At 62.9% G+C, this 24,548-nt stretch overlaps 2 protein-coding genes across 3 annotated transcripts; one reads left to right on the top strand and one right to left on the bottom strand.

The window, feature by feature from the left end:
* Nucleotides 1-614: 614 nt before the first annotated feature.
* Nucleotides 615-2,714, bottom strand: EXOSC4 (exosome component 4). The gene is made up of 3 exons (XM_072999476.2): nt 1,986-2,714; nt 1,630-1,836; nt 615-1,226 (listed from the first exon to the last, which is right to left on the bottom strand). The coding sequence occupies exons 1-3, from the start codon at nt 2,154-2,156 to the stop codon at nt 867-869; spliced, it is 738 nt and encodes a 245-aa protein (XP_072855577.1). The 5' UTR covers nt 2,157-2,714; the 3' UTR covers nt 615-866.
* Nucleotides 2,715-2,778: 64 nt separating this feature from the next.
* OPLAH (5-oxoprolinase, ATP-hydrolysing) lies at nt 2,779-23,494 on the top strand. 2 transcript variants are annotated; one of them, XM_078392085.1, is made up of 27 exons: nt 2,779-2,951; nt 3,022-3,245; nt 5,255-5,446; nt 7,090-7,198; nt 7,645-7,768; nt 9,829-10,024; nt 10,838-11,003; nt 11,251-11,389; nt 11,757-11,824; nt 11,931-12,187; nt 13,106-13,218; nt 14,101-14,271; nt 14,505-14,642; nt 14,762-14,900; nt 16,670-16,782; nt 17,037-17,188; nt 17,302-17,462; nt 17,872-17,973; nt 18,324-18,498; nt 18,830-19,014; nt 19,600-19,746; nt 20,031-20,165; nt 20,483-20,632; nt 20,943-21,100; nt 21,594-21,754; nt 22,138-22,235; nt 22,446-23,494. In XM_078392085.1, exons 2-27 carry the CDS (start codon nt 3,060-3,062, stop codon nt 22,590-22,592), a joined length of 3,882 nt encoding a protein of 1,293 aa, XP_078248211.1. In that variant the 5' UTR covers nt 2,779-2,951; nt 3,022-3,059; the 3' UTR covers nt 22,593-23,494. The 2 variants fall into 2 exon arrangements, with proteins under 2 accessions (XP_078248211.1, XP_072855570.2); XM_072999469.2 differs by having other exon boundaries at nt 2,779-3,245.
* Nucleotides 23,495-24,548: the final 1,054 nt, after the last annotated feature.

The raw sequence follows: 24,548 nt of genomic DNA on the forward strand, positions 1-24,548 counted from the left end.
ACAGCAGGAACCTGCCGCCTGTCCCTCGGGACAAGCCCACCGGCTGCTTCAGCTCTTTCTCAGTCCCGGCCCTTAGAAGGACAGACCTTTCTGACCCTCCTTGATTTTAGAAAGGGAGGCGGGAGCGCCACGTGAACGTGAGGATGCCTTTGGATCCTGCGGCCGTGCAGCCGAGGGCAGTTTCAGCGGTCACGGAAGGCCGTCCACAGGGTGGCCTTTTCACTTCACCCAGTTCAGCATGAATGGCAACCTCCAGCTTCCTAAGGATCTCTGGCTGCTGCTTTTGAAGTCCGAAAGCCCTCGTGGGCCGCCTGGAAGTGGGTGGCAGAATCTCGGAGGCCAGGCCAGTGAGTGCCGATGCCTCCCGGTGGCCAAGGTTGCCAGGGAGTCCCACCTGAGCCTCAGCAGAAGAGGGGACGGCCAAGGTACGGCCTAGCTTGGCGAGAGGCAGATTTCAACCCTCAACGAGGGGGAAATAAAGCAGAGCTGTGGGAGCTCGCAGGCCCTTGGCATAGCTCTGTACATAGAACATGGAGGGGTCAGCTGCCCCGGGGTCAGGCGGAACATCTCCCCACTAGTGAGCTTCTGAGGGCAAATCAACTCCACTACAAACACTCCTTAGAAAAGCATTTATTTTTTGAAAGAAAAAAAAAACATTCTGTACAAGAACCCACCGGAAACATCCTCCCCGCGTGGAGGGTGGCCGTGCGCGAGCACTCCCGGCTGCATCCTGCCCAATGCCGTGGCCTCCTGGGGCTGTCACCGAGGCCCCGTCTCCCACCCGCACGCCACCCAGTCTCAAGAGCAGCTCTGCTAGAGAGGGAGCCTCCTTCTCTGGCCCGCAGGCCGGCTGACCAGCGAGGTGCTCATTTGCCCAGCAAGGCGGTGACCTCCTGCAGGTGCTCCCGCACCACCTGGTCCAGCACCAGGTAGACGTCCTTGCAGGCCTTGCTGGCGGCCTCCAGGATGCGCTCCAGGTGGTCCTCGTGGAGGCGGGCGTTCATCTCCAGCAGGGCGATCTGCTCCGACTTGGGCAGGAGGGCCAAGGCCAGCTGGGGGCCGCCCACCGCCTCCTCCACGTAGTTCAAGTCGGCCAGGGCCGTGTCGTCCACAAAGCCGGCCGAGCTGGCGCACACGTAGTCCCGCATGGGGATGCCGGCATCAATGACCGCCAGGGTGGCCGCGTTGACCGAGGCGCAGTAGTTCCCGCCGTCGGCTTGCAAGATCTGGGGAGCAGAGCAGGTTGCCTCAGGGTGGGGGGGGAAGGTGGCCGCAAGAAGAGGCCGAGGGAGCGCCTAGCAAAGGGGGTGGCCCACCAATGGGCCAGTGGGCAGACGGTGTGTGTGTGTGTGTGTGGCTTTCCAGCCCTGGGTCCAATGGGCCAGCTGGGCAGCAACACCGGGCTCCGGCAGGGTGAGGGTTGGCTGAGAGCCAAAGGGCACCACTCTCCGGGCAGCAGCCGGTGCAGAATCCGGCCCCCTCGGCTGCCGGGTCTCAGAACAAGCCGGTCCGGAAAGCTGCCGCCGCCGCGCTGCCCTCCGCCCCACCCCCGGGCCCCCGCGCGCCTCCCGCTCCCTTCCCACGAGCGCTGGGTCTCCTCGCGCGGGTGCGGCCGGCCGGGCCTCTCACCTGGACGTAGATGTCGATCTGGGAGCGCGGGTAGAGCTGCGTGAGGATGGCGGCCTCGAAGGTCTGCTTGAGGTGGAGGGTCATCTCGCTGGACGGGCGGTCGCCGTGGGGCCGCCGCTTGCGCTCCCCGGTGCTGAAGGTGGCCATGCTGAACTGGCAGTTGACCAGCGCCTGGTCGTGCAGCGCCTTGCTCCGCGAGCCGCGCATCTGTCCGGGGAAGGGAAGGGAAGGGAAGGAGGGAGGGGGGCACACGAGAGGCGGTCGGTCAGATGGACCCCCCCGTCCCGTCCCGCCCCCGCCGGCCCCGCGGAGGAAAGCCTGGCCCTCCGGCCGCCCTCGCCCGCCCGCCTGCCTACCTCGTGGGGCCCGTAGACGACGGCCAGGGCCTTGGTGTTGCCCTGCTCCAGGTAGGCCGAGCCGTCGGCCTGCGCGAAGACGCCCATGCGGGCCCGGAGCTGCCGCAGCTCGCCGGCCCGGCGCCCGTCCACCCGGTAGCCCTGCTCCGAGAGCAGCTCCAGCCCCGCCATTGCGCCCGACGGGTGGGGAGGGGGAGGAGAGGAAGGAGGGTCCGGCGGCGAAGGACGGACGGAGGAAGGGACGGGGGGGCGGGCTCGGAGGGAAGGGGCGGGAGCCTGAGCCTGCTTGCCTGCCTGCCTGCCTTCCGCCGGGCGGGGGCGAAGGCGGAGGGGACCCACGTGGGATCCCACGTCGACGCTCGTGGGGGGGGCTATCTCCTACCTCCCCCCCCCGACGGCCCGGAGGCGGGAGTTACTTTTTTCCGAGTTTGGTGCCCGGCGGAGCGGGCCGGGTCGGGCACGGGGTCAATGCTTCGGATGGCTTTGTGAAATAAACTATAAAAAGAGAGACACGTGTGTGCGTTTATGTATGTGCCTGCGAGCGCGCGTCTTGGGAGGAGAGCAAGGGCTGCGCTCGTTAAACGAACGACTCCCGTTCGACGTCACGCGCTTCCCCCCCCCCCGCCGCCCTGGAAGTGGCCCCCGCGGGCAGCTGGAGGGCGGGGGATTTCTCCCTTAGCGGAGCCGGTCGTTCCCCGACACCGCCGCCCCCCCTCCGGGCCTCCGCAGCGCCCCCTGCCCTTCGCGGCCCCAACCCGGGACGGCCCTTCTTCCTCCCCCTCCTCCTCCGCGCCCTCCCTCCCTCCTTGCCTGCCTCCCCCAGCGCGTCCGAGCGGGCAGAGCCGAGGTCCCGGTCCCGGCCAAGGGCGCTCCGTCGGGAGGCTCCGCAGCCGTCGGGGGGATTGCTCGGGCGGCGAGGCGAGGCGAGGCGAGGCTCCGCTCGCTCCGGGCTGTCCGGCTCCTTCTCCCGGCGGCTCGGTCTCCCTCCGGAGCACGGCGGGGAAAGCAGGCGTCCGGCCCCGACTGCCTCCACTCGCCCGCCCGCCCGGCCTCCCTCTCTCTCCCTCCCTGGCCATGGCGGCGGCGGCGGCGGCGGCGGCCCCCGGGAAGTTCCAGTTCGCCATTGACCGCGGCGGGACCTTCACGGACGTCTTCGCCCGCTGCCCGGGCGGGAAGGTCCGGGGGCTGAAGCTGCTGTCGGAGGACCCGGCCAACTACCGCGACGCCCCCACCGAGGGCATCCGCCGCATCTTGGAAGAGGTGAGCGCCCGGCGGCTCCGGGCTCCCTCCGTCCCGTCCGGCAAGAAGCGAAAGCGAAGGCGCCGCCCGAGGCACCCGCCGGGCCCGAGAAGGCTTCTTCGGCCCCCTGCCCGCCGGGTGCGACCCCGGGCGGAAGAAACGCGTCCCGGAGCCGGAGCCGGAGAGGGAAGGCGGGCGGGCGGAGGGCACCTGTGCCGCGCCCGTCCCCGGAGGAGGCCAGCTGCTCCGTCCCGGGGGGGGGGGAACGCCAAGGAGTTCTCAGGGCCCCCCAGCTCCGCTCCCAGTTCTCCCGCCGGGGCTTCTCTCGCCAAAATGAGGCGGGGGGGGGCGCAGGGGCAGGTGGCACGGAATCCTTGCGCAAAGGGGGTGCCCTCGGGAAGCGCCCCTGCGCCCGGGAGGGGCTCTGGGTGGGGCCTCTTTGCCAGGTAGGGAGGGGGGCTCGGGACAAGGAGGTCACCTCCTCCCCCAGGGTCAGGGGGGGGGGAGGCTCCCGTGGTCGGCTGGCTTGGAGCCCCAGGTAAGCCACCAGGCTGCCCCATCCCTCTCTCCTTCTGAGGCCCACGGGGGGGGGGAAGGGATTATCCTATCGTCTGGGCAGGGCTGGGGACCCGCTAAGTGGCTCAGGAATGAGGGAGAGCCGGCCCCACAAGCTGGCCTCTTTCCTGACAGCCTCCCCTGCCCCTTCCACCTGTGGGGCAGAAACACGTGTCCCAGCCAGGTGCTTTGCTCCTGAAGGCCAGAGGGGGGGGAGCAGCCCCCGCTTGGAGCAGGGCCCTTCCTTGACCCAGAGCGGCCCCCCTCCCTCTGCGAGTGGGTCTTTGCTGGTCTTGCCTCGCGGTGCCAAGGCCATGCCAAGCTGGGGCCCTTGAGCCATGATGCCCCCTTTTCTGTGCCCTTGAACAGTGCAGGGAAAAAGGCGGGCACCACCGAGGGTGGACTCCCCCATGGCCTCCGTGCCCGGCGCCCAAGCAGCGGAGGGTTTCGCCAGCCCTTCCCAAAGCTCTCAGCCAGCTCCTGAGAGCGGCCCTCTGCCCCGGGCAGATCTTCCGCAGGAGCCCCGGGGCAGCCGAAGGGCACCCGGCAGCTCCTTCTCCAGGCCCGGCGGTGCTGCTGCTGCTGCTGCTGGAATGACTGGCCAGCCCTCTTTTCTCCTGCCCGGTGCTTGTGCCATAGGCTGAGCTGGGCTCTGTGGGGCAGAGCTGGGGCAGTTCCGTGTTGCAATTGACTTGTGGAGCCGGGGGGGGGGAGTGAGGGCAGAGGCAGCTAGGAGCTCAGACCAAGGGTAGGGCCAGAAATGTGAGGATTCTGCCTGCCCAGCCCTGAGCAAAAGGGGGGCGGCATGTCTCAGCAGCTGTGAAGGTGCCCCGCCGGTTCCCAGTCTTTTGCTAGCAGGGTCCAAAGGCCTGTCCCGTGGCCTGGGACGAGGGTCTCCTCCTCGTCGTCCTCCCTGTCTGTGCCCAGGCGCGAAAGCCCTTTTCAGCCGCTGCCACCACCCCCGGCCCCTGCAGGAGATGTCTCTGGGGGAATAGAGTCTTTCGGGTGGTTTCTCCCCTCACCTACCCCCCCCCCTTTTGCTCCTGCAGCAACAACAGCAACAGCAACCACACCCTTAGAACTGCACAGCTGGGAGGGACCCCGTGCGGCACAGGGTTCAGCCCCTCTCATGGGGGGGCAGTGGGGGACTGAGCGCCGCAGCCGGAGACCCAAACCCCAGACCTGTCCAGCAGTCGTGGGGCTGCTTTGGCCAGGGAAGCGAGTCTGGTGCCAAACCGAGGCTTTGACCAACTTCCTTGCAGGCTGCCTGCGGGCTCGGATCGTGATGAGCCACATGGCCAGCGGTAGCCTTTGGCTCAGAGTCCTGGTCTTGCACGGGAGAGCACGGGAGAGCAGAGCGCCGGCATGGGGTCTCCTGGCAGTGCCCAGGCCACGAGGAGGAGAAGGAGGGGGGGAGACTCAGTGAGTCTGGGGGAGCTGCCTGGGAGGGTGACGGATCCTTTCCTTTCCCCCAGGAATGCGGAGTCCCCTTCCCTAAGGACCAGCCTCTGGACACGTCGCGCATCGAGTGGCTGCGCATGGGCACCACGGTGGCCACCAACGCCTTGCTGGAGCGGAAGGGGGAGCGCGTGGCCTTGCTCATCACCAAGGGCTTCCGTGACCTCCTGCACATTGGGAACCAGGCCCGGCCCCACATCTTTGACCTGGTCAGTGCTTGGGGGGGGCAGGGGCAGGGGACGGGCAGAGGCAGAAGGGGCTGCTTTGTGCCCTCCTTCCCTGGCAGGGGTCCGGCCCGGACTCCGCCCTGTGTCTCTGCTCCACGGCCCGCGGGGAGGCGGCTGCTCCGCCGCTCCCCGGATTGGCTGCCGGGCCTGCCGCCTGGCTGGGCAAGAGAGGCAGCCGAGGGCGCGCTTGCCCCGGGCGCCCTCCGTGGCGGGTTTGTTTCCATGGCACCTTGGCAAGAGAAGGACCGAGAGGCTCCCTTGGCTCGTTCCTGGCCAGAGCTGCTTGTGCCCGCTGGACAGCGAGCGCCTCGGCCAGAGGGCACGTCCCGCCCTTATTTATTTATTTATTTATTTTATAAATAAATAAATAAGCGCTGCCTGGGTGGGGTCCCCCTCCCACCCTCTCACCCCTCCCCCTCCCTTTGCCCAGTGGTCCCCTGGCAGATTGCCCCTCCTTTGGATCACCCCTGGGTGTCATGCCTCCCTCCTTTTCCCCAGGGTGGGGGGTGGGCTTTGCATGGCGGAGGAGGGGAAGGGGCCATACTGTGGGAGGGGGCAGACCTTCCCGGACCCCCCTGGTCCGACAGTCGGCTCCAGAGCCTCTCCTCTTCGACTCGCCGCCCCTCGCCTCCCTCCCTCCCTCCCTCCTTCCCAGGATGTTTTCCTCTCCCTTCTTAGAGAGCTGGCTTTGGAAATTTCCACGGCTTGGGGGGGGGGGAAGCGGGGGAAGGGCCCCGTGGTGCTTGAAATGTGCTCTCCGCAAGAGGCCGGAGCAGACCGTTCCTCCTCCAGGCTTCTTCTTCGGCTTCTTCTCCCACCGCCCACCCACCTGTCAGGGATCTGGGCCCCTCGTGGCCAACGCTGCTGCAGCCCCTGGGGGTCCCGCCTGAAAGGGAAAGGCTCGGTGGGAGAGGGCAGTCCTCTCTGGACCTCAAGGGCAAGTTGTCCCAAAGATGGCCCCCCCAGTCCACACCCCCCACCCCACTCCATGTGGGGGCTAATAGGGCTGGCTACCTGTGGGGGCTGGTCGGTTCCTCCGTGTGGCTTTGACCATGGGGGGCTCTTGCTCCAGCCTCTCCCTCTTGGCTCAGAGTGAGCCCTCCAGAAGGGGCCTCCTCCGGTCCCTTCGTTGCACGACAGCCATGCACGCGGGGGGGGGGGGCGGAGGGGGGGGAGAGCAGCGTTCAGGCGTCGGGCAGCCTGCTCCCGGCCCTTGTGGATGTCCTTTGGGGCCCTGTGGGGAGCCGGAGCCTGTGCGGCTGTCTTTCGTCCGGGGTGTGTGTGTCATCTCCAATGGTTCTAGACCAGCAGCGCCCCGACGGTCCAAGAACGAGGCCACTTTCCCAGGCCCCGATGTGGGGATCTTGCCTGGAGGAGCAGAGCCTCCTGCCGGCCAATTCCCCCGAAGCGTTCAAGCCTTCCAGTGAAAAGCAGGGCAGCTTCCGCACAAGGTGTCCTCCCCTGGGGGGGGGGGCTTCTCTGGAGCCGCCCTCCCTTGTGCCCAGGACCAGACAGGCAGGCCTTGGAGGGTTGTGCTGTGCGGAAGTGTAAAGGGAGGGGGCGCTGGTGGGGTTCCCTGACTATCCTGTGTGTCTCCCTCCCTCTCCCCCCCCCGTCCCTGCCAGGAGGTGTCCATGCCGGAGGTCTTGTACGAGGCGGTCGTGGAAGTGGACGAGCGCCTGATCCTGCACCAGGAGGGGTGCCAGCTTTTCGGCTCAGCTCCGTCCGTCACAGGTGGGAGCGCCGAGAACGGGGGGGGGCCGGGACCTCCCCTGCCAGCCGCGTCCCAAAGGAGGCAGCCTTGGGCCTCCGGGTGGAGGAAAAGACGGGAGAAACTGTATTCTTGCTTTGGAAGCTCGGCGCGTTTTGGCCAACAGCCTCGCCTCAACATAAAGATAGAAATAAAATACTGTAAGGGACAACGGTGCCAAGCTTTTAATAAAAAGAACGGCGTTTATCATGTGTTTTTCACATCCTGAGACCTGATATTTTATTTGGAATCCTGCCCGAGGTGGGAGAGAGCCCACCTGGGCGGCTTGGCCTCGGCCAGCGAGGAGGGGATGGTGGGGGTTCCGGTTCCACGGCCCTGCCCTGGCCGTCAGGAGGGGCAGGGCAGTTTCCTGACGGGCTCCCCTCCTCTCTCTCTTTCTCTCTCTCTCTCTTTCCCTGCTTCCTCCCAGGTCTGACTGGGGAGTCGGTGGTGGTGGACCGGCCTGTGGACCTGGACGCGCTGAGGGGGGAGCTGGAGGTGCTGCTGGCGCGGGGCATCCGGAGCCTGGCCGTGGTGCTGCTCTACTCCTTCCTGTGAGTTTGGGGACTGGTCGGGGAGGGATCAGTGGGTGCCTCTGAGCTCCCCGTCCTCCCCCCCCGGAGAAAGGGGGGTGTCTTGCCTAGGAAATGCGCTTGGGGCCGGTCCTCCGTCTGATCCATCAACTAGGATTCTGCTGGCCCAGGACGCAGGACGTCTCCTGCAAGTGTTTTAAGGCCAGGAGCCCCTCCCTGGGGTGGCAAAGCCATGTCTTTCTGACCCAGAGCTCTGGGAGGGGGGCAGGCGTCCCTAGGCAGGCCTCTGCCTTGGCCAAGCCTTCAGGCGGCCGAGTCTCTTAGGCGGCCTCGGCTGGGGCAGAGGTGCCATCCGGGCAGAGGGATCTGCGTCGTGTCCCCCGCAGGGAGGGCAGCGCTCCTGGCCTCCAACCTGCAACCGTGCCCTCCAGCGCATGCGCAGCTTCCTCCTGTACATATTTACTCAAAAGTAATCCCAGTTTATTCCAGTGGGAATGACTCCCCAGGGCCCACGTGCCGGACTGTGCAGACCGGTGGTCAAGGAATTGCCTCGTGGCCTCTCGGAGAACACAGACGCTTTGTCTGCTGGACGTTCTGCACCGGCTGCAGGCGGCTTTGCCCGTCACCGTCGGCCAGGATTTGTTGAGGCCCAAGAAAGCGTGAGGGTTGTTCTGGCGCCGCCGGGCGCACTGTTGTTTTTGCGGCCAGAGAGCCGTGTGGCCAGAGCACCTCCCCACCCCACCCTGGGAGTTATATAATTCTGCAACTCAGGAGTTCAAGCATCAGCTAAGCCTTCCTGGAGATGCCTTGAAAATACGCCACAAAAAGAAGTCACCAGACCTTTGTTTTCCAAACCAGTTGGCCAAAGTAAAGGAGAAAAAAAGAAAATGGAAGTGGGGTGGGGGAATAAGGGGCCTTTTAAAGACCAGCTTTTTTTTTCTCCCCAGTTTGATTTTTTGTGGACCCAAATCCGCTTCTTCACATGCAGGACTTGTGGATTTTCATATGTGAGAACTCAGATTTAAATAAGTTTGTTGCAGGACTATGGTACAGGTGAAAACAAAGTAAATATAAAAAGTAAAAAACAAAAATGTTGTGGCCCTTTAAATATTAACTTTTGTATTTTGTTTAATGTGGCCTCTTTTTTTGGACAAGTCCATTTCATCAGACCCTTTTTGTTTTTATTTTGTTTTCACCTATCAGGCTTGCACAAGGACTACTGTACAATATTTTCCTTTGCGTTCTTCCCTCCAACCTCCTCCTGTCCTTTTGCCAAAAGGCTGAGGTGGGCTTCCTCGGCGGCTTTTTGGGAAGTTTTTCCTAGCAAGGCCTTAGATTAAATGCAAACAAAGAGACACACAAGAAAGATAATAAATAATGTTTAACAGCAGAGATGTCTGCAGGCTAAGGGAGTTACTCTTGTACCCTCTGATGGCAACCATTCATTCATTCATTCATTCATGAAGGTGAGTGTTCAAAGTCAGTACTAACAAATCCAAGGTCAACTGCTGATCAGAACTGCTGCTCGATTCCTTTGGGGTGCCGAGGGAGACGTTGCTGCAGGAGCAGCGCGCGGGGGGGTGGGGGGGTTGTTTGCTGCAGGAAGAATCCCCTGAATGCCTGCTTTGTGGTGATCCAGCCGACCAAAAAGGCGTAAAAACAACAGTGGGCTTTCAAGGTCTCCAGGCAGAAGATGTTGCGGACATTTAAGGTGGGGGGGGGGAGGAAGGTGTGGGTTTTACTTGATGCAAAGGTCGAAGGTCGCCGTTCTCTCCCCACATAGAGGGACATAATGGAGAGAGAACCCTGCCTCTCTGAAAGGCGAGAGGAGTCCAGTGGCGTTGTGAGTCCCTGCACAGGGGGAGCGGTCACTGTCCTAAACTCACACCCGGCGGCCTTCAGTGCCTCACCCCACCACACCCACTGAGCCGGGTGGCCCTGGTTATTTCTCTTCCTTTGCTTAGTGTCCACACAGGCCCACCCCCAACTTCTCTAAAGGAGCAAGAGGAAGTCATTGGTGTTGCTTATGGTTATGGGGGCAAAGGGCTCCGCTGACCCCAAGGCCCTTCTGTCTCCGGCAGGTGGCCGGAACACGAGCGGAAGGTGGGGGCGCTGGCCCGAGCGCTGGGCTTCCGGCAGGTCTCCCTTTCCTCAGAGGTGATGCCCATGATGAGGGTGGTGCCCCGGGGGTACACGGCCTGCGCAGACGCCTACCTCACGCCGTGCATCCGCCGCTACCTGGACAGCTTCCGGGCAGGCTTTGCGGCCCATCTCCAGGTGAGACGGGGAGGCGGATCTCCTTCGCCCTGCCCACCAAGCCCCCCCGGGTGATTAGCACTCTCGACTGGCGTACGTGTGTTGTGTGCGCATGCGCATGTTTATGCGCACACATAGCCCTGGCTTGCGTGAGCCTTTCTTGCCCTGTGCAGTTTCCGCCAGTGCAGGGTGTGCGTGTGTGTGTGTGAGTTGCTGTCGCTCTCCACTGCGGACAAACGGATCCCTCTTCTGCCATCGCTCCCCTGACTCCACGTAGGCCACCCTCTGCTGTGGGGACAGGCCAGGCTCAGGATGGGGTGGCCTCCCAGAGAACCTCGGAGCTGGCTGAAGCGGAATCCGTGATGGACTCAACCGAGAGCAGAGACCGCTGGCCACCCGGTCCCTGGTTGGGCGTGTTGGTCTCCAGTGTGTATGGAAACAGTCTGGGGCCAGGAGGGAAGCGCCTCCCTGGGCAGCCCCGTTGGTTCCCTTCCTGGGTGCAAGAGTCTTTCTCCGTGCGAGCGAGAGGGGAGGGCGTCAGGCTCTCCCACCCCTTTCCTCACCACTGCCCAGCCGTGGCCCCACCTGGACCCAGAAAGAGCCCCTGGCCGGTCAGCTTCCAGGCTGGGCAGAAAGGAGAAGCCGGCTCTGCCTGGCCTCTGGTTCCCGGGCCGCTCACTTCTCTCCAGGAGGGTCTCTCACTGCCCCCCCCCCAAAAAAGAGCATCGGACAGGATCTGAGTGCGAGGTTGACGCAGGGGGTGAGGGTGGGTGGGGGGAGACTGTCGCAGGCCTGGATGCTGATCCACCCCTTCCCTGCGGCTTGTCCCCACAGGGCGTGCCGGTCCTCTTCATGCGCTCTGACGGTGGCCTCACCCCCATGGAGGCCTTCAGCGGCTCCCGCGCCATCCTCTCCGGCCCCGCGGGGGGAGTCGTGGGCTATGCCGTCACCACCTACCAGAGGATGGACAGGCAGCCCGTCATTGGCTTTGACATGGGAGGTGAGCCGCGGGGGAGGGGCGGGTGCCCCCCCGAGGGGCCTCACCCAGGGTCGCAGGAAGCGTGGGCCGGCCAGCGTGGCCCTCACTTCCCCGCAGAGGGCAGGGCCGGAACTTTCTAGCCTGCTGGAGCAACGTGGAATAAAACCAGGTCCGCCCGGCTTGTAAAGGACGAAAAGGTTGCCGCTGTGTTGCCCGAAGAGGGACGTGGCCCGTGGCATCCCAACTCCCCCCCCGTGGTCTCCTGCAGGCACGTCCACAGATGTGAGCCGCTACGCCGGGGAGTACGAGCACGTCTTTGAGGCCACGACGGCCGGGATCAGCATCCAGGCCCCCCAGCTGGACATCAACACGGTGGCGGCCGGGGGCGGCTCCCGGCTCTTCTTCCGGTGGGCATGGCCTTCCCTCCCCTTGGCGCGCTCACTTGCTCGCCAAGGACCTTCCTGGGCCATGGGACGCTGGGCTGTGCCGCCCTGCGTTGCCCCCTTGGCCAGCTGGTTGCCTTTGCTGCCCCCGCCCCGCCCCCCCCCCCCCATTCCCCGTTCCTCCCCTGGTTCTTTCCAGCTGGGCCGGGGTCTCTTCCTTTGCCGCTTCTGGCTCTCGGATGCCCTGCGGCCCCGTGTTCCTCCTGTGGGGTCTCTAGTTTGGGGCCCGTGGCAACCCCTTCTCCCCCCAGCCCCTCCGTGCATCCTCCGTGGCCCCTTGCACGGACGGACACACACATCCTCCCATCCCCTCCTCTCTTTCCTCCTGCAGGTCTGGTCTCTTTGTGGTTGGCCCCGACTCGGCGGGGGCCCATCCTGGCCCCGCTTGCTACCGGAAGGGTGAGGCCGCCGGGCGGGTTTTGGGGAGCAGGGGGCCGGGGCCGGGGTGGGCCAGGGGTGGGAGGGAGCTGAGTCGCCCTCTCCCTGCTCCTCCGCTTGCCCTCAGGGGGCCCGCTCACCGTGACCGACGCCAACCTGTGCCTGGGTCGCCTCCTGCCCGCCTACTTCCCGCACATCTTTGGGCCGAACGAGGACCAGCCCCTCTCGCGGGAAGCCACGCTGGAGGCCTTCCGGGAGCTCGCCGGCCAGGTCAACGCCTTCCTGGGTCCCTCTGGGCCACCGCTCAGCGTCGAGGAGGTAGCCATGGGCTTCATCCGGGTGGCCAACGAAGCCATGTGCCGGCCCATCCGAGCCCTGACGCAGGTATGCCGTGGGGGGGGGGGCGGTGGCTCAGTAGCTCCCCTTTCCTCTGCCCGGCCTGCCTTGGGGGGCAGAGTTCGGAGGGAAGCATCCGTGCGCCCTCCCCCTCCCCGAGCCTGGTGGGATCCATGCGGATTTCCCAGGAAGGCTGGGGACCAGCCCTGCAAGGGCAGAACGGAGGGACCCTCCCAGAGATGCTGGGCTGGGGCCAGTGGCCGGTGGGTGGGTGGGTGGATTTTCCCTGGGCAGAGGGAAAGGAGGGTGGCCAGCTGGGACGGCTCTGCTTCGGGTTCTGGCCGTGGTCTGAAAGGAACAGCCGTATCTTCCCAAGGAAGGAAAAACATGGAGTCTGGTCTGGGTGGAGGGGGTGGAGCAGGCAATGGTGGGGAAGGGACGGGGGGGGGCTGTCTGTCCGCCCACCCCCCTGTCCGGGTTGCCATATAAGGCCTTTCTGAGTGACTGTTTTTGCTGGAGAGAGGCTCAAAGTGAGCAACTAGGATGTAAAGAAAAGCGGGTGTGCTTGCTTGCGGGTATGTGTGTGTGTGTTTGTGTGTGTGTGTGTTTGTGTGTGTGTGTGTGTGTGTGTGTGAATTAGAGCCATCTCAGCTGCCTTCCTGGACATCAGAGGATTTCCTGGCTTTTGCAGGGAGGAGGAGAGATGGATTGGGGCCCCTGGAGTCGGGCTCCAGAGGAGAAGAGGGTGCTTGGGAGTGGAAGGAGCCAGCCGGCCTCTCTCTCCCTTGGTTTCCCTCCACAAAGTCCTGGCCTTTCGTCAGAGCCCCCTCCTGGCCCGCGGAGCCCTTGGGGAGCCCTTGCTATGGGCACCAGCCCCCTTTGAAGTGGGGGGTGGGTGGGGGGGAGCTCCATGGCCCTGCCTCCGTATGGGGAGAAGCTGACAGTCTCCTGCCTCCTTCTTGGCAGGCCCGGGGCCACGATACATCGTGCCACGTCCTGGCTTGCTTCGGTGGAGCCGGAGGGCAGCACGCCTGTGCCATCGCGCGGGCACTGGGCATGAGCAAGGTCTTCATCCACAAGTACGTGCTGGTGCCAGGGGTGGGGTGGGGGAAGCAAGAGAAGGGCTGAAACTGGAGCGCACTTTACACTGGAGGGGTCACAGCAAGGCTGCATCGTCACGGCTGAGACCAAAGGTTGCCCCCCCTCCAGCTGCCTGCCCTCCTCTTTCTGCCAGTGGTGTGTGTGTGAGATTGGGGGGAGCGGTGTGGGACCTTTCGGGGGCTGGGGAGTGAAAGCAGGTCCCTGCTTGTGTCGGGCCCTCCCCATTTCAGTCTTGAGAGGGACCTTGGGGGCCTCCTAATGGGAACCAGCGGGTGGGACAGGAAAAGGGGGGGCTGGGCTGGCCTGGGCTAGGGAGTAGGGTGGCCGCTTGGGACCCCTCTGGAGCAGGAGACGGCCAGCCCTCCGATCCCTGATCCAGGATCAAACATGCAGCTGATTTCCCAGGAGCCGGCCGGCCGGCCCGTCTGCCGCCAAGAGTCTGCCCGAGGGACAGGAGCTCGGCCGCCTTCGCTTCTGGACGTTGGATCCATCTCCGGCTGCCCTCTTCTCCCCTCTTGTGACTTAAGCTGGCCTCCTTGCTCCAGGCTCACTCTGGCGCGGGAGCCCCACCTGAACCTGGAAGGCGGGTTGTTGGTTTTTCTGAACCGCGGGTGGGACAGGACGGAAACGGTGCCCGTGGGCCAATAAGGGCAGGGAAGGAAAGCTCTCCGGGCGCTAGACAGGAGCTCTTCCGTGGAACCTACGGCCACAAGATGTGCTGGGCCTAGAAACCGAGCTACTCCAGCGTAAGGAAGTAACGGAGTTGGTTTCTGGGAAGCCTGGGCCGTGTGGGTTGGGATCAGGTCCTTTGAGGGGTCAGGGCAAGGCCTGGGCTGACGGCCTCCTCCTCCCCACACCAGGCACAGCGGGATCCTCTCCGCTTACGGCCTGGCCTTGGCGGATGTGGTTCATGAGGCCCAAGAGCCCTGCGCCCTGGCTTACTCCCGGGAGGCCTACGCCCGACTGGACGAGCGGATCGCGGCTCTGGAGCAGACCTGCGTCGCGGCTTTGGAAGCCCAAGGCTTTGCCAGGTAGTGGCGTCCCGACCGCTGCGCTGGCCGGTTGGGGGGGAGAGCGGGCCAGGGACGGGAAGATCTGCTGAGGGCTCAGGCGTCTGGGACGTGGAGGCTGAGGCCCCTGGCCCCTCTTGGGGGGGTGGTTAATGAGGGAGCTGTGGGCCTGGGGAGACCCCGGCGCTTCAGCCTTCTGGCGGGGCTGGCCCAGGAGGGTCGCTCAGCCCTTCTGCTTTGCTCCCCCTGGACAGGTCCCAGATCAGCACCGAGTCCTTCCTGCATTTGCGCTACGAGCGGACGGACTGCGCCCTCATGTGCTCGGCCAAGGGCTATCCGGCCACCCCGGAGACCTGCTGCAGTGGGGACTTCGGCGCTGCCTTCACAGCCAGGTGGGGTGGCAAAGCTCCAGCCTTGCCTGAGGCTTGGCAGCACCCAGGACGCCGCGCCCTCTGCCCGTGGGCACCTGGTGGCGGGAGGTCACAAGGCTGCTCCTGCTCTGCCCGGCCAGGTATCAGCAGGAGTTTGGCTTCACCATCCCCAACCGGGCCATCCTGGTGGACGACGTGCGAGTGAGGGGTATTGCCAGCTCCCAGTTGGACCAGGAGGAGCCGTTGGCCGCCAGCAACGGACCGGCCCAGCGGAAAATGGTGAGGCCCTCCCACCCCTCTTTTCCTGTTTCCCTTGCTTTTCCTGGCTCCTTGTACTTTGGGTTTGAGATAAAATGTGTCGCAGGGTGCTATTACAACGTTGTTATGGAAGAAGAAGCGGAGGTGAAAGCACGAGTTTGCATTGTTTGGACCCCCCCACCCTTGCCTTCTGTGCTGCAATCAGTCCGAAGGGAGCAGCTGCAAGGTCAGGTCCCTTGACGGGGCTAAGGGGGGGGGGAATCCAGTGTCAGGTCAGGGAGCCTGGTCCCTAAGAGTCATATAGAACTTTGTAGACCTCTAGGGGAAAAACTTAAGGGACGTGGTGGGTCTGCAGGTTAAACCGCAGAAGCCTCTGTGCTGAAAGGTCAGAAAGACCTACAGTTGTAAGATAAAATCCACGTGATGGAGTGAGCACCCGTCGCTTGTCCCAGCTCCTGCCAACCTAGCAGTTCGAAAGCATGTCAAAATGCGAGTAGATAAATAGGTACCACCACGGTGGGAAGGTCACACTGGCCACGTGACCACAGAAAATGTCTTTGGACAAATGGGGTCTCTACGGCTTGGAGATGGGGATGAGCACTGCACCCTAGAATTGGACATGACTGGACTAAATGTCAAGGGGAACCTTTACTTAGGGAAAAAACAGAAGCCTGTGTTTCTCACAGCTGGCCTTTATCCCCGTTAAGGGTTAATTCCAGAATGAAATTATATCAAAATTCATCTGAGTATCATGGTATAAGTCTTTTCACTGTTGTAATGATTCAAGGCAACATCAGCTTGTCTAATTTTACAAGCTTTATTTTTCTACGTTGCTTTCATGTTTCATATGTACAACAGTACTTCAGGTATTGTGAGCCTCGAAAAACTATCAGCATAAAGGCGTATACAGAAATTCATTCCTGCAGTTTGTGAACACCTGGAGGTGTGATTGCCATCCAAAATTCTAATTTCCTTACTATGAGACGTTGCAAACAAAAGTGCATTCATAAACAGAAGTTGCAGGCAGAAATTAAATCAGAAAAATATGTTACAATCGTAAGTTTATAAAGGTGTAAAAGTTACAGACAAGAACTGAAATCGTATTTGAATCCAAAAATAAAGGAGCTTGTAGCTTTAAAAGGCATATTTAAAAATATGGGGATACAAATATAAAAGTTCTTAAAAATAAGAATGTATATTTTAAAAATTATTTATTAGCCTCTAAGCATATTAAGAACACACACAAAATAATTCTAAGTGCTCACCCAGCCAAACTAACTTGAATCTATGAAGAATCTATTGTTCCTACATCTCCCTGTAACTGCAACGGTTAGTAACTCTGAATCCTGGTAAGCTGCCTTTTAAGATGATAAACATTATTGTTGTGACTAAAATTCACAAAGCCTAGAAACATAAAGGCTTTTAAAATATATTACCTGGTATGCCAAGGTACTATAAAACTGCAATGTATTAGTTTTAGAAACTTCATGTTATACCAACACATTGCAATAAAAATACGTTCAATTGTGAACTATGAAAAATAATTATGTGGCAAGGCGAGGTTATCGTACAACGATGTGGCTTCCAGGCCTGGCTGGAGAGCAGGCTGATCGTTTCACACAAGGCATCTTAATAAACTGCTGTTTGAGCCTCCTTTTTAAAGTGCAACCCACATTTGTGCTTTAAATGCACGTGAAATCAGGCTTGGGCTGAAACGAACTTGGCGTTGTGTGTCCTATGGCCGGATGGGATACGAGGGTGTTACCTGCCACCTCCTTGGCCACCCCCAGGTGTCCCGTTGTTACTTTGAGGGCGGGTACCAGGCCACCGATGTCTACCTGTTGGAGGACCTCTTTTGGGGCCACTGCATCCCTGGTCCAAGCATCATCATCGATAAGAACAGGTGAGCAAGAGGCTGGGGGACGTCTCGACCGGCTGGGATCCTGCTTGCTCGTTCCGCCTTTTCTGCAGAGTCCCCCCCCCCCCGTGGCTGCCCAGTGGCAGAGAGACTGCAGTGGACAGGGTGGGTGGATGGGGGGTGGCGGAATCTGCTTCTCCCTAGGAGCCTGGGATGGGGTGGAAAGGGCAGGGCAGGTGGGAGGCTGCCAGGCGAGGGGAGGACGTAAGCTGCGTCTTGTCTGTTCCCCCCCCCCCCAGCACCATCCTGGTGGAGCCAGGCTGCACAGCGTCTGTGACCCGCGGTGGGGACATCTGCATTGCAGTGGGCTCGGGGCCCGAGCGCCTGGTGGGCCCCCAGGTTGACCCGATCCAGCTTTCCATCTTCTCCCATCGCTTCATGAGCATTGCAGGTGAGGGGGGGGAGGGAGGGAGGGGGAGGCATTTCGCGCTGAAGGGTCCGAGCTGAGCCGCCCCTTCTTCCATCCTTTCTTCCTGGCCCTCACATGGTCCCGCTCGCCAACAGAGCAGATGGGACGTATCCTGCAGCGCACGGCCATCTCCACCAACATCAAGGAGCGGCTGGACTTCTCCTGTGCCCTCTTTGGACCCGAGGGGGGGCTGGTCTCCAATGCCCCCCACATCCCTGTCCACCTGGGAGCCATGCAAGAGACCGTTCAGTTTCAGGTAAGGGAAGAGAAGAGGGTGCGGGAGAGCCAGGCAGGGACTTTGCGGCCCGGCCTCCCTCCGCCCCAGATGGCTGGCCTGCTTTTCGTGGCACTGTGAGCCTGGCTGATCGGCTTTGGGCTTTGCCCCCCTGCAGGTGGGCTCTCGGGGTGCAGAGGCTGGGCTCCCCTTACGTCCTGGGGGCTCCGGCTCCTTCCTGCTCAGAGCAGCCGAGGCGGGGAAGAGCCGCTGGGCTGGGTGCCTGGAGGCCTTTGCTATGCTCCCTGGCATGCTGTGGCCCTGATGGCCTCCCTGCCAGTCAAGCCTGGGAGCTCAGGCCCCTCCGCCTTCGAGGGATCCAGATACCTGGCGCCATGCCACAAAGGCCGCAGCTGCACCCCCTCCGGAAACGCCTGTTCTGCCATTCCAGATTCAGGCCCTGGGCCCGGACATCCGCGAGGGAGACGTCCTGCTGAGCAACCACCCGTGTGCCGGGGGCAGCCACCTGCCTGACCTGACAGTCATCACCCCGGTGAGGTGTCATGCCAGTCTGAGAGGCGCTGGGTGGTGACGGGGGGGGGGGCAGGAGAAGGGGTGGGAGGGGAGGTGTTGGAGTCTCCTGGCTGCTTCTGGGCCTTGGCCTCCGGGAGGGCCCCCTGCGCCCCACCTTCCGGGCCAGCCTCTCCCCTCTGCCCTTTCCACCACCAACAACTCGGTTCTCTCCCATTTCTGAGGATCCCAGAGATTCTGGACGAGATTCTTGCCGCCTGTGACCTGGCACCTTTCCGGGTGCTTGCTCGTGCCAGGGCTCGGCTCAGGCCTGCCAGGTCTGCACGCTCTCTTCCCTGGCCTCTTTGGCTAAGTCGCTTCGCTCTGCGGCAGGTCTTCCACCCCGGTCAGCCTAAGCCGGTGTTTTTCGTGGCAAGCCGGGGGCACCATGCGGATATCGGGGGGATCACACCGGGCTCCATGCCCCCCCACTCCCGCTCCCTCCAGGAAGAAGGGGCTGTCTTCATTTCGTTCAGGCTGGTGAAGGACGGCATCTTCCAAGAGGATGGTACGGCCCTGCAAGGCGCTCTGTGTGTGTGTGTGTGTGTGTGTGTGTGTGTGTGTGTGTGTGTGTGTGTGTGTGTGTGTGTGTGTGTGTGTGTGTGTGTGTGTGTGTGTGTGTGTGTGAGAGAGAGAGAGAGAGAGAGAGAGAGAGAGAGAGAGAGAGAGAGAGAGAGAGAGAGAGAGAGAGAGAGAGAGAGAGAGAGTGAGACAGCTTTGCCTGCATCAGGCCCACCCTGGACCTCCAGGGCTCCTGACGGCCAAGGCCGTTTGCTGGGGAGCAAGGCATCCCCTGGACTCCCCCCCCCCATCCCACTAAGACCCTCCTTCCTTTGCAGCCGTGACGGAGGCCCTGATGGCGCCAGGCTCCCTCCCAGGCAGCAGCGGCACGCGTAACCTCCAGGACAACCTGTCGGATCTGCGCGCTCAGGTGGCCGCCAATCAGAAGGGGATCCAGCTGGTGAATGAGCTGATCGCGCAGTATGGGTTGGAAGTGGTGCAGGCATATATGGCGCACATCCAGGTGAGGAGAAGGAGGTGGGCTGTGTGTGGGGGGGGAAGAGGTGTGGCTGTCCATCTGGGCCAGTGAGAATGGCCAGCTGACCCCTGGGGGGGGGTCAGTGAGCCTGGCACAGAGTGCTGGTGCCTCCTCCTCCTCCTCCTCCTCCTCATGGTGACGTTGTCTTGCAGGAAGAGATACTGCCCCTATTTTATTGGAATTTGTAAGCTCATGGCGGCATGCGTTGCAGCTGGCTATAGACTGGCTCTATTGCCAACTCCCCACCTCAGCTGCTTTGTGCGCACTCGGTGTGGGGGGGGGGGGAGAGTCTTATGACAATGAGCCACCCCTTGCACTCAGTCTGGGTTTTAAAGCCCTCCACCCCTGGTGCTTCTCCTCCCACTACTATGGGAAGAGCCTCAAGGGAGGAAAAGCAAGCATGTGGTGCCTCCCCGATTCTCTCCCTCTCCCTCTCCCCTTCCCTGCCCCACCCCTCATTGTCAGATTCAAGGAATTTCTGCTCTTGGCCCCCAAAGTCTCTTCCCCCCCCAGACCCCTCTGGCACCCAGTTTCAGTGCCCATCTCTCTCTCCCCCCCCCCCCCGCCCAGGCGAATGCAGAAATAGCCGTCCAAGAGATGCTGAAGGAGTTTGCTGGACGCCACGGGGAGCTGGGGCGCCCCCTGGTGGTGGAGGCTGAGGACTTCATGGACGAGGGCTCCCCCATCCGCCTGAAGGTGATGGTGGATCCCCAGAAGGTGAGCCCGGTTTATTTAGCCGGAGGTGGAAGCCTCGGGGGGGGGGGAGGCGGAGGGGGGAGTCAGCAGAAGATGCCAGCGGGTGCTCTCCAGATGCGTTGGCCACCCTGGAGGAAGCAGGCGTAAAGTGCCCTTGCAAGGGACCGAAAAATGTGCCTTATTGGATGGGCTGGTTGGTGGGGACTCAGCAGCGCTGGGGCGGGGGGGGGGGGGGCGACTGAGGCGTGCCGGCCTTTCCCTCCCAAATCGGGGGCTCCCTCTTTCTCCCCCCCCCCCCCACCCAGGGCAACGCTGTGTTCGATTTCACCGGCTCTGGCCACGAAGTGTACGGGAACTGCAACGCCCCCCGGGCCATCACCCTGTCGGCCCTCATCTACTGCTTGCGCTGCATGGTGGGCCAGGACATCCCCCTCAACCAGGTGAGGAGGGAGCCGGAGGGCTCAGGGTGGGCGGCGGGGTGGGGAGGCTTGCCCATCTCTGCCACAGGAAGGGGGAAGAGAGATGGTGGTCCCCAAACTTGAACGTGGCCGTTAAGTCCAGCCTGTGTGGGAGGGCTTCTGCTCCCAGCAGCAGCTCCGCCAGGACGGCCAGAGGCTGCCTGTCCTTCTCAGAAGGACCTGATCCGGAGCCCTCAGTCAGGAGACGTTGGCCAGCGACATGGGAGGGACCCCCAGGGCGGGCAGCTGGGGGGGGATGGCCTGGGGTTTGCCTTCAGTGGTCCCACTCCTGCCCGCAGGGCTGCCTGGCCCCCGTGAGGGTCGTGATCCCGAAGGGCTCCATCCTGGACCCCTCCGCGGATGCGGCCGTGGTGGGGGGCAACGTCCTGACCTCGCAGCGTGTGGTGGACGTCATCTTCCGAGCCTTTGAGGCCTGCGCAGCATCTCAGGTGAGGGGGGCAATGGCCTGGTGTGCCTATGAGAATTGGGGGGGGGAACTGTAAAAGGGAAATGGCGGGGCGTTTTCCCCCCCAATCCACCACCCCCTTGCTGGCAGAGGGAGGGTAGCTGAGGGACCCCCAAGGGCTGGCGCCCAGCTTGAACGCTCCCTGGTGCATCATCGGCAAGGTCTTCCCCAGACCGAGCTGCGCTCCCCCCTTTTGGCGGGAAGGGTGGCCAAGGAAGCCCCCCAGGCCAGGAGGTGGACGGGCTGCCCCCCACCCCACCCCCCAGTCTTAGGGCCCCTTTGCCGATTTTCAGGGCTGCATGAACAACATCACCTTTGGAAACCAGCGTGTCGGCTATTACGAGACGGTGGCTGGTGGGGCGGGGGCCGGCCCCCACTGGCATGGCCGGAGTGGGGTGCACACCCACATGACCAACACCCGCATCACTGACCCAGAGATCCTGGAAAAGCGGTGGGTACTGCGGGGCGGCTGGGGCTGGCGATGGGGGGCCCTCAATAGCCAGGGACGGCCTTCATGCTGTCTGTCCTGTCGCGCCCCCCTGACCCCCCCCGGCAGAGTTGAGCCAGGAGCAGAGCCGTGGGGGTGGATGTGCGCCAGGTCTTGCCCTTCGGGTTTCAGGAGAGACTCCCCAAAGGTGGACGTGGCAGGTGGCACTTCGGGGGGGGGAGAGGGAGAGCTTTTCCCTGCTGTGCGGCCAGGCTGCGTTTGTCCGTTCCAAGAATGGGCGGGCGCATGTGGCGTTGGCGCCCAGAGCTTGCACACACCCTCCCATCCTCCCACTGTTCTCCATGAGAGAGGGAGGATGTTGGTTGAGTTTGGCCCTCCTCCCCAGAGAAGCACAGCCATGCATAGCCTACATTTTGGGGGAAGCGGGTGCCCCCCACATTTCTGGGGAGGAAAGCTCTGTGTCCCCCTATGGGTTAGCATCCCCCCCTCCCTCCAGGTATCCCGTGGTCTTGAAAAGCTTCCAGCTGGCCCCGGGGACAGGAGGGGCCGGCCAGTTCCGAGGCGGGGATGGAGTCCGGCGGGAGCTGCTCTTCCGAGAGGAGATGGTGCTGTCGGTGCTGAGCGAGCGGCGGGCTTTTTGCCCCTACGGGCTTCGAGGTGGGGGCCCGTCTCGTCTCTCTCTCTCTCTTCCCACCCCCTAGCTCGGCTTTATCCCTCTTCCCGAAAGCATTGGGTGTAGAGAGGACTCAGAACGGGTGACTGGGGAGGTCCCTTTCTGGGGGTGGGGAGGGGGTGGGAGAGCCATCCTGCAGGGAAGGGAGTCTTACTGGGAGAGGCTCCATCAAGAGGACCTTCCAGAGGGGGGGGGTTAGGATGATGGGTTCTGGAAGCGGAGAGGAAGGCAGTTGTTCGAAGTGTGTTTGCGGGTGGGTGGTGGGTGGGCAGAGCAGGGCTGGAGGGGCCCAGGCTCCGGCTGTTCTCCCCGCTGGGTCGTCCTCCCCTCCGCCCTCAGCCGCCCGACGGGCTCCCTTCCCCACCAGGTGGTGAGCCCGGCGCCCGAGGGCTGAACCTGCTGATCCGACGGGACGGCCGGACCATCCATTTGGGGCCAAAGACATCTGTGCCCGTCTATCCTGGGGTAAGCATCCGGCGTCCTGTGCACCTCCACCGCACGCTGCCTCGCTGGGGGTGGAGGGGTTGGGGGCGCTGCCTGCTTGGTGACGGCGCTTGTGCCCCAAGGGCCCCCCCACCCTGCTGGGGGGCGCCACAGGAACCGCAGGCCTTGGGGCGGGGGCTCTCCCTCTGCCTCTCTCGCCCCAGCCGCCTCCCCTTTCGGTCTCTCCTCCAGGACACCTTCCGCCTACAGACCCCTGGCGGGGGAGGCTTCGGCCCAACCACGGCGGCCCCCGTGGCCCCCAAAGGACGAACCGGGGGCTGGCCCTTTGTGAAGCGAGGCAGCCTCTACGACTACCGCTTGGCCCAGGAGACGGCCTGATGGGCCCCGGGAACGCCTCTGGGAGGTGGCTGGCCGGCCGGCTGGCGTGGGACGAGACCGAGGCAGCGGCGGCAGCGGTGGCGGGGGGACCCTGTGGGAAGGGGTCTGTGGGGCAGAGGGTGCAAAATGGCTTGGCCTAAATCCGGGGAGAGAGGCGGGAAGGGGGCGCAGAGAGAGGGGAGAGGAAAAGACACACAGGAGAAGCAGTGCCCCTTCTCGCCAGTAGGGGGCAGCAGAGGCCCCACCTCCTCCGCCTTGCAAGGCAGGGATTTGGCTGCCCACCCTCCCTATTTCCTCTGCCTGGGGAGGAAGGTTTGGGGCTGGGGGCTGCCCCTTCCGGCCGCCGGGGATCTTGGGGTCCCGCTGCCCCACAGCTGTGACTCAATGCCTGCGCCCGTCTCGTCTGGCCCTCGCTGAACACTCCTTGGGCAGCAGCAGCTGGCAGAGCACACTCCTTCCCAGTGGTCCCAGCCCCCCCCTCCACCCCCAGCCCAGCCCAGCCACCCCGAAGCAGGGAGTGACCTGGAGGGCCAACACGCCTGACCCCCCCCCGCCCTCAGGGCCCCATGCTGCTTCTCAAACGGCCTCTCCCCCCCCACCCCACCCCCAGCAGCCTCTCATTCCCACAGTTCAAGGTGGGCCGGCCGGTGTGCTTCTTCCTCCTCCCCGCACTCCAAAAAAAGAAATATGTACTGTATTCCCTTCGCAGGCCAGGGGAAGGGCTCAGGACGGCCTCTGTGCGATGCCTGCACAGCGTGGGTCCCTTGGGTCTTCCAGGGAGCCGAGGCTCCTTTCCCTCTCGGGGTGCAGGTGCGGGGGGGGGTTGGCGGCAAGCTTGGCCGGGAGAACTCACCGCTCTGTTTCAATGGTCTCTCAGTAAATAAAAGGGGGCACCTGCTGTTCGGAGGCGGCTTGATGTCCGGGGCTGTGGTGGTGGGGGCTCCGGGCCACCATGGGGGGTGTGTGTGCCTCAGAGGCCTCTCAGAGAGAGAGAGTCGCTGTCGGGTGACCCGAACGCTCGGCCCATTAAGCCCTTGGTCTAATCCTGCAAAGTTCTTGGCAGCTGATGATCAAAATCCACTTCTCGCGTCCCTTTCCAAGGCTCACTAGTGCCAGGATCGCTCCCGAGTTTCTAGAAGAAACCCTCCGTTCTTGGGTTTTTTTTTTTTTTAACCTGTCCTGCAAAGAACATGAGGCTGGTCTCAGTACATCGAGCGAGAAACGGTTACACTTTAGGGTGTGTGGGGTGGTTTGTTTTTTTCCTGGAGGCTGACGTTTGGCACGACGACACTCCCATGGTTTTATTCTCCGTTCAGGGCTTCCCAGTTAGAAGCTTTCCATGATTAGAGTCAAAAGGCCGCCCCTCGCCCTCTCCCTCAGCCAGCTGCCGGGAAACGCCACATCCGGCGAACCAGAGAACGAGGGCGTCGGAAGGGGGGCTGACCAGGCCCGCAAGCCCCACCCGAGTCCAAGCAGAGCGGGCAGAGAGAGAGAGAGAGAGAGAGAGGGCGGCCCCGTTTGCTCCTGAAGGCCTCCAGCTTTGGAGCCACCCAACTGCTTGGCTGAGCGAGTCCCCCCCCCCCCCCGTTTGCCTTTCCCAGTCACCTTGTACAAGCCGCCTTTGCATTTGCTACCATCTCCTGCCTGATTACTCATTCGGAGGTCAGGGCTGAGAGCCAGAGCCGAGAGCCGCAAGCCGCTGATCCTCCGGAGCAGCCCGGAAAGGGGGTGGCCGACAGAGGGTTCCTCCCTGCCCCGCTTTGTGAGGCATGGGAGGTCCTGAAATAATCGCTTCCAGAGAGACACCACTTGTCCCTTCTCTCATACGGAATACTTTCAGATCCGGGGGTTGCCCGCTGTGTAAGGGAACTCCCTCTCGCGGGAGACCAGCCTGGCCCCCTCTTTGCTGTCCTTCTGTGCAAGCAAGTTCATTCTGGCGGTGCAAACCTCCGTTGT

The sequence above is a fragment of the Pogona vitticeps genome, chromosome 4 (genome assembly GCF_051106095.1).
Source record: "Pogona vitticeps strain Pit_001003342236 chromosome 4, PviZW2.1, whole genome shotgun sequence".
Taxonomy (NCBI): Eukaryota; Metazoa; Chordata; class Lepidosauria; order Squamata; family Agamidae; genus Pogona; species Pogona vitticeps.